The following is a 14,190-nucleotide window of genomic DNA, read 5'->3' on the forward strand; positions in this document are numbered from 1 at the left end:
TTAATTAAAACTTTCAACAACGAGGCAGTATCAAAAGGCTACTTTTTCTAATAAAATGAAATATACTTTTTCAGATTACAACAGGGAGGGATTAGTCAATGCCGAAAAAATGTCCTATCTTATCATAAGAAAGTACCAACTACATAAAGACAAATTAGACGATTTTTGGGGGGGGAGAATTTACATTCCATTGTCTTCTCCCTGAATCCTAGTAATTTATATACATGCAATAATAAGCAATAAGCAAAAAAACGACAAATTTTAAGTTTTCCTTATTTAAAGTAAGGAGGGCTAATTTGCAGCTACTCTACATTTCAATATTCGTCTGTTTTTTTGAGATTTACTTTACTGAATGTTGTCATTTTAGTTTAGTTATGTAAAGTTAAGTAATGGTTAAGAAGTTCCCTACAGGGTTGGAAATAAAGACTTTTAGGATTGGAGCTTCCCGCAGGGTCCAGAAAAGGGAGGTTAGGTTAGGGTGTGTTTAGTTAAGGTTAGGTTTGCCCGCAGTGTTAGGAGGTTTGGATTAAGGAATGCAGGGACTTACTCCCCCCCCCCCTCCCTTGAGGTTTGGTGATTACGTGTGTGAAAGAATTTTTAAAATTAGTTAAGAAACAAGAAAGTTATACAAAAATTTTGGGGAAATACCTGCCAGCCCCCCCCCCCCCCCTCCCTCTTTCTCCGGGGGTTGGTGATGTCATGTGTGAAAGAATTTTTTTAATTGGTTAAGAAACAAAAATTTAATAAAAAATTTTAGGGGGGTGAGGTCGCCCCCCTCTCCCCCCTCAACCCCACTTGATACCTCCCCACCCTGGGTTTAGTGAAAGAATTTTTGAAATCCGTTCATAAATAAAGAAGTTAGGTTTTGCTAACTGGTTTTCCTCCAGTTGAATTTTCATTTGGATTTGAACGATAAGTTTTGTGATTTTAAACCTACTAAATTTATATTTCTCTTTTTAAAAAAATTTTATTGCCTCTATTATCAGACGTATAATCAATAACAACGCTTTCATGAGAATCAAAGTGGAGATTTTTTTTCAATATTGGCTGAATTTTCTAAGCCAATTTCTGTGAAAAAGTGAGAAAAATGAAAGGAATTCTTAGTGTAGTTTTACTTAATAGACTTACTATAGTACACTATGATTTCCTGTTTTTTTCAGCCACCTGGCTTTTTAAGCCGGCTTAAGGAAAACAAAGTGTATAAAAATTCCCAATTGTATGAGTCAAATGAATAATATTATAAAAGAAGCGAAGCAAATTAAAAAGAACAGACCATGAACTTTTATTAAAACAGTTAACATTCGCTTGTTCAACAGTTAACATGTAATAGCGAGAACTTTTACGTTCATTCGTAGCGAAGCTTTTCAAATAATTAGGCTAATAATAAACTGTTGTGATTACATTGGACTGTTAATATTCTTGTGCCCTAAGTTTTATAAATAATTTATCTCTCTTTCGTTGGCTTTGTTATATCAAATCTTAGCTAGCATTTTTTATTTTTCTACAAATAATTTTAACGGATGCTAAATTTAGTTATTTATTGCATTAACTTTATAGACATGCTATCAAATAAATAAACTTAATTTCAGCTTATAATTAATAAAAATGTTTGGAAGTAAAGTCTTATCAATTTTGATTTTTTCCTTTGTTCTCTTTCAAATTGGTAAGTAAAAATATTAATCAAATCTAAACAAGGATGACAACGTCCATAAAAGCATTAAAAAATATACATTTTTACATGGCGCACTAGAAAGATTTGCATTGACATTATTGGATTTGTCTTATTCGTTGGAGGATTTTTTTCTCAATAATTTTCACTTTGAGGATTTCTCTTCTTATTGTCTTTGCAAACACAGGAAAAACATTGAAAATAATGAAAAATATTGAAAATACATTGAACCTAATCTTCATTGGAATCGCTAAAACTTCTTAATGCGTGTAAACATTGAGAAATAAACCCATTTTTATTCAAAGCTGAAAGTATCAGAAAATAATTTTTAGAACTGGTTAGAGATTGTTTGTTAGAAGACTAAAGGACCTTGATCTTTTTGAAAGCGAAGCTTTTCTATAATTAGGGTCGGTCCGTCCGTCCGTGATAGATAGCTTTTATTAGTTAATTTAGGCATGTTAGAATTGTCCTATCGATTTCAAACTTTGCATGATGATTCCTGTAGTAGTTGGGTACGATTTAGAAAGCGTAGCAACTCTATAATCATTACCAGAATGTCCGTACGTCCATTTTAAACATGTTGATTTTTCTACTTTTTTAACAACAAATTTTCAAGTGTTTTAATTATCCGTTTGATCTGATTTTTGGTATATTGATTCCTGTGACAACAAAGAACAATATTATAAGCAAAGCAACTCTATAATCAAGTCCAAAAATGTAAGTTTGTCCATAAACATTATCCTGTTTTTAAGCAGTTTTTCAACAAATTTACCTACAATTTTGATTCGATATTATACATTTATGTTCCGATTTTTCAGTTCAGATACTATACAAGTGTTAATGTCCGTTTGTCCTACCGTTTCAGTGCTTCGCTTTTATGGATGTTGTCATCCTTGTTAATTCCAAAAATACATAAAAAAATCCTATTAAAAATTTATTATTACATCTTTTAGGAAATGGACTGCAATGTAATAACAACTATGGATCTGTTCAAACTTGTCAAGATGTGTAAGTTTTTGTTTGGTAGGTGGGGGGGGGGGGGGGATTGGTTGTTCATTCAGTTTTTTTTAAAGTAAAGGAACAAGATCTTTAATATCCCCGAGTAAACATATTTTGAAGGGGGTGGTGGTATGTATATTTTTACTATAAGTTCTCTAATGTTCCTTTCCAAAATTATGTTATCATCCCTGTATATTTAGGAAAATAGTATGTAAAAGGTAGTTCTGTTGGATATTATCGTCCTTGTAGTATAGACAGCTGACCTACTCTAAAATTGACTTTGTCTGTCCGTCATTCCGCAACGCTATGGGGAAATATGATTTTATCGGCTGCTGTTGTTTAGTGAAGTTACCGGCCTATATCAATGAGCATATAATGTATTTGGTACGTTGGTCTATCATTCATTTTGCACAAAAAAATCTTATATTAAAGGATTCTTGATAATTAAGTATAAATTGATCTTGATTTAAAACTTTAGCTTTTTTAAATCACGTTTTCAATCAATCAATGTTTTTTATGCTTTGATTCTTTTGTATGTTGTCATCCTTGTATATTGTTTAGGGAAACCGTATGTAAAAAGATTGTCATGCTGGATGGGAGCGAAGAGAAGGGATGTAGCAAAGCCTTCAGCCAGGTAACTATTCACCTAATATGTGGCTTTAGTTGCCAAGTAGATATAGTGTTCGAGTCTTTGAAAAGAAATAATAAGGACATTTAGATAAAGGTCGTGTAATCATTATGCATGCCAACCAACTATGTAAATTATTAAGGTATCTATCTATCTGTTACTGAAAAATTTAATCGCAACTCACATGAGCTTTTTACAAATCAAGCAAATAAAATCAGGCTTGCCCTCACCCATGTTATTAGGGTGGCTTTAAATAAATAGAAAACATGTCATACTCAATAAGACCAGGGTGATGTAATAATTGAACAGCTTTTACGAGAAAAAAAAATTCGGCTGTGCGCAAATCTTCAAAACCAATCTCCGTTTATATCTAGATTTTTTTGTAACTCAATATTAGTTATTTAGCTTATCTTAAAATTCTACAGTATCTATCTATCTACCTTACTGTCTCTCTATTTTTATTGTACTATTTAGAAATAGCCTTTTAATCCTTCAGCTATATTCATCTTAGTTTGAGATGAACAGTTGTATTGAAGGCAGTGGACCTCCAACGGGTAAATATATATTTCCAGTATGGATTAGAAACCAATTAATATCTACTGTATTAGAAGCGGTACTGTGCCATATAATAAAAGAACAGTATTGTTTCGTATAAGAGATAAATTTCTTGAATTGAAAATTAATAACGGACAAAATCATAACCCCTTTGGGCCAACAAATTAGAAATTTGCGAGATCTTTTGTTAAGACTCACACTCAAAGACAAAAAGAACGACATCTTATCTTTTAATGAAAGCCATTGCAGGGAGGATGGGGAAATAGGATTGTTAAGTTTGCTTTAAAACTTTTGGGACTTTTATTAAACCTTTACAAGGTTGCTCATACCAATCTTTTCATTACAATATACAAAGGAGGCTATTTTGTTTATCTTAATTGGGAGAGAACATGAATTAATCACCCATTTTCTTATCCCTTAATATCCCTGAGGAAATGATAGAATTTGTATATTTTTAGTTGGCAACGATGCTGTTCACTTTGACGAACCTTCTCACTTCAAGGTATCAATCTTTTTCCAGTATGGCTTCGAAACAGATTGCTATCCGCTGGATTAGAACCGGTTCTCAGCCATACTAAAAAATCATGTATAGCATCGTAATACAGACAATTTCCACGAATCGGGGCTAACAAAAATGGTTTTATTCTTATTTTTTTTTATTTTAAAAATAATTAAAAAATGTTATCCTTAAAAAGTTTGATTACCTTACCCAACGACCTTGTTTTGATATTTATAAACTTAATTAATTCTGAAGGTATCGAAATCTTAATTTTAAGGCAAAAAAATCTTGCTACTTTATATCCTAGGATTTATTCATTAATTCATGTTTAATTTATTAGGTGAAATGTCAATGTGACTCAGATCTGTGCAACTCTGGACATAATTTCTCCTTGTCTTTCCTTTCTATTCTATCTTCTGTAGTATGCTATTACATGTTCAAATAAATTTAAATATTTTATTTGTTTATTATTTTTAGAAGTGAAACATTTTTATAACTAGGGTATATACGTCCGTTAATTTAGACATTTTCGAATTACCATATCAATGTCAAAATTTGAATGAGGATTCCTGAAACAGTTGGGCGATTTAGAAAGCGAAGAAACACTATAATCGATCCCGTATGTGTATTTTAAAAATGTTGGTTTTAAACTTTTTGGATGACATATTCATCCTGTTCATCTGATATTTGGAATTAAGATTCCTTGGACAACAAAGTACAATATTTTAAGCGAGGCATCTGTATAATCAAGTCATAAAAATGAAAGTATGTGTTTATGCTGCATCCTATATTACGCTTCGTTTTTTATTAAATGAATAAGTTGGGGTACAATGTTTGGCACTTTCGATATAAGTAAATGATAATAAACAAGGATGACAACATCCATAAAAGCGAAGCACTGAAACGGTAGGACAAACGGACATTAACACTTGTATAATATCTGAACTGAAAAATCGGAACATAAATGTAAAAATGTCGAATCAAAATTGTAGGTAAATTTGTTGAAAAACTGCTTAAAAACAGGATAATGTTTATGGACATACTTACATTTTTGGACTTGATTATAGAGTTGCTTCGCTTATAATATTGTTCTTTGTTGTCCCAGGAATCAATATACCAAAAATCAGATCAAACGGATAATTAAAACACTTAAAAATTTGTTGTTAAAAAGTAGAAAAATCAACATGTTTAAAATGGACGTACGGACATTCTGGTAATGATTATAGAGTTGCTACGCTTTCTAAATCGTACCCAACTACTACAGGAATCATCATGCAAAGTTTGAAATCGATAGGACAATTCTAACATGCCTAAATTAACGAATAAAAGCTATCTATCTCGGACGGACGTACGGACGGACGGACCGACCCTAATTATAGAAAAGCTTCGCTTTTAAAAACCCATAGAATGCGATAATAACTTCAGAAAAATCGAAGAAAATAGTTTTCATACTTAATTAACGTTTTTAAGTTTTTCTTCAAAAAGTTTAGATAAGATGCCTTTAAAAGTCGTCTATGATTTTGTCAGGGATAAAAATGTAACTTTAAAATAAGAATTACAACATATTTTTTCAATTAGTAAAAAGTAAAATTTTGAACATTTTATTGATCAGTATATTTTTTAAAATGTGAAGTAGAAACCTGAATATTTTATCATGAAAATTGTGTTATGATTTGATTGTCTGCTAGATTACAAGAAAAAAGATACTGACAGTACTTGTTGGTTCTTTAAAAAAATTAGGTAGATTACTTTCAGAACCCCTCTTTTTGCAACGTTATTTCAATAGAACAGAGCCGTAGTCTTAGTGTACTCAATATCTAGACAGCCAACCATTTTTTTAGAATTGTTCAATTTTTTTAACTTCTGATAAAAACAGAATTAATGGTATTTTTGTAAATATTATACCTCCAAGAAATGGCTATACTTCCCAATCATATGTTGTGTGATATTTAAGAGGAATTATTTTGATATAATGTCATTAAAATATTCGTTGAAAAAAGTGCTATTCTAGCTTATACTTCACATTTTAATGTGTATGATAATTCAAATAAAAGATAATGAAGATTTATATTATATTTAATTGTTATAATTATAAAGAAAAACCTGGAAACAGTAAAAAACTGACTTTATTTTATTGACGTAGGGAAAATTTTGTCAAATATTTGAATAAAAAAAAACAATATAAAACAAAATAAATTATTTTTAATATAGTCACAAAAAGGCTTAATGAGTTTAGGAAATATTTCATTCACTAATCATGTCATTTAAACTCTATTACACAGAATACAGTGTAAAAAGATGTTATCGTTTTAATTTTAAGTAATTTCAAATGCATTTTAATACCTTTTAATGATTTATTTTTTGAAACATCTTTTTATAAAATGTTATTGATTTTTGAAGTTATATGTTAGAATGTTTTTAAATTTTGTTAACATTTTGTTTTAAATGTAGAAAATTGGTAATTCTAAACATTCAAAAAATTATTTTATTAAATTTTCATCACTTAAATTGCATGTTTGATGAAATTTTCAACTGATAATTCAAGAAAAATCGTTTAGGTTTTATTATATTTTACTTTGAATTGTTAAAAAAATATATTATTGTCAAAAAAGGAGAAGTTATGTTTTCCTCAAAAAAAGACCTAAAACATGAAAATTAACACGTGTAATGATAATTTTTTTCTTTCAGGTTTAATTTTAAGTAATTATTGATATTTTTTGTAAAAAGGATTTTATATAAAAAGTTTGAAACTCGAGTTAAGTAGTGGTGCTAAAAAAGGTTGCGAATTTATGCAATTTTCTTGCAAAAAAAATTTTCTAGGATTTTAAAAATAGCAAAGGGTGTTATTAGACGTACTTACAGATACAATTGCTAAGTCATTTTGGCCAAACACTAAAATAAAGTTTTTACATCTGCGGGTGCACCCGTGATATTCCAGCAATTTTATTACTGCAACAAATTTATGTTAAATTTCGTTTAGACTTACAAATTAATGTTCTAACACTCTACAAGTTTTATTGTTCGTTTGTTCTTCCTTCTGATTTTAGAGCTCCTTTTATGGATTTTGTCATCCTAGTTTATTTATATTGCACTAATAGAATATATAATTTTCGCTTTAACATGGATAATTCTGTCCTTGGTAAGACATCTTCATGAGCATTTTAAACAGAAAATTAACTTTAAACTATTATCAACAAGTAATATTAAAATCAAATTTAAATTTTAACAGGTAAACTTTAAGACACATAAATCCTTGTAAGAATTAGGTAAGGTTATGTTAACACTTGGGTATACCTAATAATAGAATAGCATTGCAACTACAACTTTATTGCTTAAATACAATTTTATTTTCTACTATTAAATTGGATTTTTCTCTAATTACATAAATAAATGCTTTTTTAGTATATGTATAGATAAGATTCATATTATATTTAATTGATCTGGTGCAGTTCACGGTGAAATGTTCCTGGTAACGATTATCTCTAAATATCTATGAACTTCAAAGGCTGCTAACGGCCAAACGGTGGCACATAAAGATTATGCTCGCACAAAATTTTAAGACCTACAAATAATATGGAATAGCCATTACTCACTAAGACTTCTTTTACGCACTTTTTCTTCAGTGAAGCTTTTCCTGTACATAATTGGATCTTGACTTATACAGATTTTTCATGGGCCTTCGTATTCCGCTTAAAACGGTGTACAGGCATGATATGTAAGTTCAGCCGTTTGGAATATAGCAGCCTTCAAAGTTCATAGATTTTTAAAGATTATCATTACCAGTAACATTTTACCGTGAACTGCACTAGATCCTATTTAATACAACCTGTGCTAATGTGCTAAGTTACAACATAAAATTTGACTTGTCAATAGAAAGAGATATAGCACCTGAAGAAAGACTTATTGCCGCCAACTTTTCCGGCAGTTAAAATCTAAAATAAATAGAAAAGTTGTAGAGACAATATCATTTTTCAGATGCCATATCGCTCAACTTCTAATAGTGCATGCGTAATTAGTTTAAAGTGATCATAATACTAATATTAGATATAAAAATTAACTATTATATTTGTCTTTTGACTGAACAATTATTTGTTGGATTCATTTAGAGGAAAATTGGGAAGGCTATTATGAGTTATCCAACGCAAAAATGTTCCTTATCATATGATTAAATAACATTTAGACATAGCATTAAAATTTTTTTTGCGTCAAGTGAAAACAAACAAACAATATAAATGCCTTTTATCATCAAATTCAATACTATTATAATCGACAGTTATAATATACCAAGCTCATTTACCATTATTATTTCGATGATCACTTTAGGAAAAAAACAGAAAATATGTGGTATTCGGCAACTCTGGGCCATGCAGAAACCAACACATTATAGTGATGCTACGCACCCAGCTAAATCCTGTTATTCTACAATTGTAAAGCCACCTGCAAATATGTCAGATAACGGTATTGATTTCATCTCTCAGTTGTCCTGCAAGTGGAGGGAGGGGTATTACCCCCCCTCTCCCTTCTTAAGCACCGGAACCTTCCCCTTCAACCACAAAGTTATCAGCACCACCTCAGCCCTGAGGATAAAGGATCTAAGCCTTCCTTCACCCGATAGAATCACCACCCACACAGACTGTTGTTGTCACAGTAATCATCAAACCTTCCCTTTTAGTACCCAGACCTACCACACAACCCCTCTATGCTTATCTACCTATTGTGCTGTTCCATGGGCTATCCTGCCTCCCCCGGACAGGGATAGCCATCTACCTAACCATTGCAACTATCTATGTTTTACTTGTATGATTTACCTTTAACTATCTTTATTCCTAATCCATATGTATTTATATTATGTTGTACAACTTTAGTAAACCTTAGACCCCGAATAAAGGAACAACTGAATAGACTCTGTTTATTATTTAGTGATTGCTAGAGAAGCGTAGCTTCTCTATAATATATGTGTCCACGTCTGTTTGCACTGCCGTAGTCATTTGAACTCGGGTGTCTGCCATTTAACCTAGGCGGATACCACAACTTTTGGTGACAGCTGTGTGAGATTACGGCAAACCACAAGTGTAGAGCAGACGCGCAACTGAGGCTAAGGTACTCCCAGCAGTGAAACTGGCAAAACTGACACAAGCAACCTGAATTACCCACCCTGGATAGCAAGGTCTAACTCTGTATCCGGCAGTTGTGGAAGCGAAACCTAGCGAAAGACCACTAAGTGTGGCGGAACCCGAGCTGCGGAGAGTAGCGAAATCGGACGAGAGACTGCGGAGAGCAGCGAAACTTGATGGAGAACCGCGAGAAGCGCCGACATCTAACGGAGGATTGAGCGCTCAAGGGCTGAAACAGGCCTGCGGACGGGCTGAAACAGGCCAAATAAGTGCAAACGGCTGAAAATAGGCCAACATTTACTGCAAGAGATAGCAGGATCCGAACCAGCGGCGCTGCAGGAAGGGACATTCCCTGCCGCCACCAACTGGATTTGGATACACGGCGCTGCAGGACGGGACATTCCCTGCCGCCGACGGGCTGAAACAAGCCAAATAGCTGCGAGCTGTGAGCAAAAATACGAGTGTAGTGTACCAAGCAGAAGAAAAACTACGTTAACTCCAAGTATCCTGAGAGGCTACAGCGCAGCCACCCATCTAGAAAAACAGATATTATATCAGATTTTAGGGATTACCACCCTAGTGTGAAAGCTGAACAATAGATTTATGGGCAAGGCTTGGTAAACAAATTTGTTGTGTATTGTGATAAAGCCAAAAATAGAACCTAGATGTAATATAACAATGCATTGATAAACAATCTGACCCCAAGCCTTCAGCACGACAAATACACCCCCTTATCCCAACGGAAGGGGAGGGGCCCACCATAAATTGAAGCAAATACAATTGAGGTGACATAACAATAAGCTCAGGATTAAAGAAAAGGCACAATTACCTCACCACCCAGTTACTTCAAACCTGCAGCACCCCCCTCCCCATAGGGGGGAACGGACGGTTTTACCCCGTCCCCTCACGCGCTCCCCCTTCTACCCACACTTGAATAAGTCCGTCCACGGTGTGGAGATAGCGACCGGGAGAACAGAGCGCCATTTACGGGTCGCGCAGCAGAGCTTGGGACGCAACAAAAAATTCAACAGAAAAAGAGATAAAGCGGACAAATGAGAGAGCAGATTGAGGGATAGATGTGCGTTTTACCTGTGTGCACACTCTGACGGCGCGTTGCAAGAAAAGGGGATTTCACACACACACACACAGGAGAGGGGCCACTCTATAGCATACAACAGAGATATTTTTTTAGAAGAAAAACTTGCAAGCTCCTCCCTCCCTATCTACAGTGTGATAAGGAAAACTAAATCAGTTCCTTAGACCAGCTCAGACCCTCAACATCTTCCTAGCTCTGCCAACCCTACTTCAAAGCTGAGTGGCTAGTGAACAAAATATAGGTATATATAAATACCTAAGTGTTAACAACTCAATACTAAGTTGTGCAGCAACCAAGTGATAAATAGTGTTGTTTTGTTTGTATCATGGTTGCAAGTAAGTGAATATTAACCTCACCATACAACACTGGAGACTGATATGGTAACTAATGAAAGTACGCCCACCCTGTGGAAATAGCCTGACTTGATGCCCCACACTGGGCAGTGGTGGTGTGTACCTTGACCATAGACCCTCATAGTTGTGAACTATATACAGAGGAAGCAAGATTTTTTTGGAGCAAGGAGGAAAGCTAGCTAGCTTTGAGGATATTCCTATACACGTATATATATATATGGGAGTGTAGCCATATATAGATAGCCTACATATCCATATATCTACTAGCGGATACGCTCCTAGAGACATCTATGGACACCTAACATATTCCCTTTTATCTCTAAGCTAAGATCCGCTGGTTATCACAGAAATTAAGAGCTATACTGGAAAGGAGAGCAACTCAGGCTCAACAGTTAAACAAGACGCTGGCACCAACAGACCAACCCCCTGCTACTTATCATGGGGACACTCCAGCCACCGAAACTCTTGAGCCAGGAGGACAGAGCCTACGGCTACGTGGACTACCACCCTAATTACACAGCTATAGTATCTATAATAGGGGTGAGCCGGCTCGAGCCTCTTTGCGGCGCGGCTACTCTACTCTGCTCTTATATCTACAAGATGAGAAATTGTCAGCCCCTAGCCCGACGTGCGGCAATAGAAGACATTCCTGATTGGGCATTAACTGTGTGCCTAGGCATACTGCTGGCACTGTGGTGGACAGAAGCCTTCATTTGGATCATAACCACCAACATCTGTACACCACCACCCTCTGCTTCTTCATACAAGGTGCTGCTTCTGTTATTACTTGAGCCTACTGTGTTGAGTACAGTGAACATAAAACACATGCCAGGTCACAGACCCCTGGTCCCTGAGATGCCCTTGTCTGGAAGGGTGACTGAATGTCCGCTGCACAGCTCCTGTACAGTTGGTGCTCAACGCACGAGAAATGGAGATACTGGACTGGGGATTGTTGAACCTGTAGGTGTCCTCCCGGGAGTGTTGAACGATGCGACTGAGCCCAATGAGAAGGTGACAAGCTTCAGAGACTTAGTGGCCAGCCCCCAGGCATGGAACAACTGGGGACCGGCCTAAGGATGGAGAATGGTGACCTGCTGCAGTGGAAGGCCTTACCCAGCACGGAGGGAGCAGGGTTGACCAGCAGCAGTGAGGCTGTTCCCCCACACTCCAAGACCAGATGCCTCTACTCTGTTGAACCACTGCACATGACCCAGCCAAGTCCCCCCATGCTGCTGAAGATGGAGGTCCACCAGGATGCAGAGCTCCAGCTAGGGAAGTCAATAAGAAGGCCACCCCCTGCCAAAACCAGAATCACCGCAGGGGCTCCCCACCAGCAGCTGACAGAGCCTGGCAGGGACGCAATACCAGCTGGCAACTCTGGCCTAACTCAGGTGGCTACCAACAGCCCGCTGGCAGTCCAGAACCCAGTTCAGGCTACCCTCAGTATGGCATCTTCTGGGCCTTGCCGGTTCAACTGTGGGTACCTGTCCACACACTGGCCACAGATACCCCCCAGAGATCATAGCCCACCTTCCGACTGGCACCATCAACGGCCTTTGCTACCAACTACCTGGAGTAACTGGAGGCAGGATCCCTCATGTGGAGAAGCACCTGCAGAAGCTAAGGCCGAGGCTGGCCTCGCCACCCAGGAGAGGAGAGCCGCTGTTGTATGGAAGGGACCTGTGTGTATGGGGAGGAGGCTGAATGTAACCAAGGAGCCACCACAAGCAGCCCAGCACTGCCTGATCCCTAGTAGGGGAGACCCTGTTTGTCAGCTGGTGCCCCAACTGGAGGATGAGAGACCTGGCAGGTTGATACACCCTGTGAAAGCCGGACTGATGGGACCCAGCTAGACGAAGGTGCGCTGCTGCTTCAACGGCCACACAGCCGCCAAGTGTAGAACCGGTTGGGACCAGGCAATGAAGAAACACCAGGCAGCCCAACAACCTGCATACAACCAGTCTGACACACAGGTCTACCTGGAGGGAGATGCCCAGCCGTCACCCCAACCAGCTGCCGCCGCTGGGGCCGCGGCTACCCAGGAGTCTGTGTCTCAGATTGGGACCATAGTGGCCAGGATCAACGTGCTGGGAGGAGCGGCTGAACCCAACCGGGTTGGCCTGGACTTCAGCCTCAACCACATGGGACCGGAGTTCGTGCAGCCAACCAACATTGCGGAGCCAGAAGTCCTGCGGCCTCTGCCGGTCGGCCTCAACATGATGGTACCCGTCAGACCGCGTCCCCCGAAGGAGGAGGTAACCCCTGTCACCCCCAGCGAGAGCCGAGGGGCGCTACCCAGCGCCACCGGGACGGTGTACGGGGAGGCCCTGGCGGCCGCCGAGCGGGAGAGGCAAGAGGCGCTAGCCAGCGAGTCTGAGTCGATGAATGGGACGCCAACCGGCGTCGCCACCTGGGAAGAACGAGAGGTGCTTCCCTGCACCACCAAGCTGATGTCTGGGGCGACAACCGTCGCCGCCACCTGTGAAGACTGGGGGGTGCTATCCAGCGCCCCACGCTGGTGCCTGGGGCGACAACCGTCGCCGCCACCGAGAGACCTGGACCCCTGTGAAGACTGGGGGGTGCTATCCAGCGCCCCCATGCTGGTGCCTGGGGCGACAACCGTCGCCGCCACCGAGAGACCTGGACCCCGGAACGAGCCCGCAGCCCCAGAGGAAGGGGTGACACCCGTCACCCCCAGTCAGCCAGAGCCCCCAGCCAGCAGGGAGAGTCCAGCTGTCCCTCACCCTCAACTGCGTCCAGCTGTCTACCTCCCTCAACCAAGCCAGGGTAATTGTATTGCATTGGTGTACCAGGAAGTTTGTGCTGGGTCAAACTTGCCTGCGCCCCCTGCATCTGCCCCAGGAACCAGGATATCAGCCATTACCAGCCAAACTGAAGCAGCTTTGGCCGCTGCCTGGGGAGTAACTCAACTAGATGCACCAAGTGCCGAGCCTAACCATAGAAGTAGAGGATCCCCAACAATTATGTGCCTGGACACCTTCAGGCTAGGGGAGGAAATCCGGAGCCTTGTGCCTCCAGTCCACCAGCAGCAGTGGCCGTGGATTGGCCAGTCCCCCAGCCAATTAGAGCGGAGCCAATCTTGCAGATCCAAGACAGCCTCCGGCACAGGGGATGGACTGTTACCTTCCCCTACCCTGCAGGTCTGACTGCCATGCACCACCCTGCCAATGTCCAGGATGAGCCTGAGGGAGGCAACGTTCCTACAGTATGGCAACCACCACCTGCCCGCGTTGACAGAGACCCTGGAAGCCGAATG

General features: G+C 38.7%; 1 protein-coding gene and 1 long non-coding RNA gene across 2 annotated transcripts; one reads left to right on the forward strand and one right to left on the reverse strand.

Moving 5' to 3' along the window:
* The first annotated feature begins 1,302 nt into the window (after nucleotides 1-1,302).
* LOC145306204 (uncharacterized) lies at nucleotides 1,303-4,809 on the forward strand. The gene is made up of 6 exons (XM_080148220.1): nucleotides 1,303-1,663; nucleotides 2,623-2,677; nucleotides 3,230-3,302; nucleotides 3,808-3,850; nucleotides 4,310-4,353; nucleotides 4,691-4,809. The coding sequence occupies exons 1-6, from the start codon at nucleotides 1,606-1,608 to the stop codon at nucleotides 4,793-4,795; spliced, it is 378 nt and encodes a 125-aa protein (XP_080004346.1). The 5' UTR covers nucleotides 1,303-1,605; the 3' UTR covers nucleotides 4,796-4,809.
* A 2,852-nt stretch (nucleotides 4,810-7,661) lies between these two features.
* On the reverse strand, nucleotides 7,662-8,267 carry LOC145306206 (uncharacterized). The gene is made up of 2 exons (XR_013874924.1): nucleotides 8,145-8,267; nucleotides 7,662-7,790 (listed from the first exon to the last, which is right to left on the reverse strand). It is a non-coding gene; the product is annotated as an uncharacterized LOC145306206 (long non-coding RNA).
* Between the last annotated feature and the right edge of the window lie 5,923 nt (nucleotides 8,268-14,190).

Source organism: Acartia tonsa, chromosome 14 (genome assembly GCF_053477335.1).
Source record: "Acartia tonsa isolate MP-2025a chromosome 14, ASM5347733v1, whole genome shotgun sequence".
NCBI lineage: Eukaryota > Metazoa > Arthropoda > Copepoda > Calanoida > Acartiidae > Acartia > Acartia tonsa.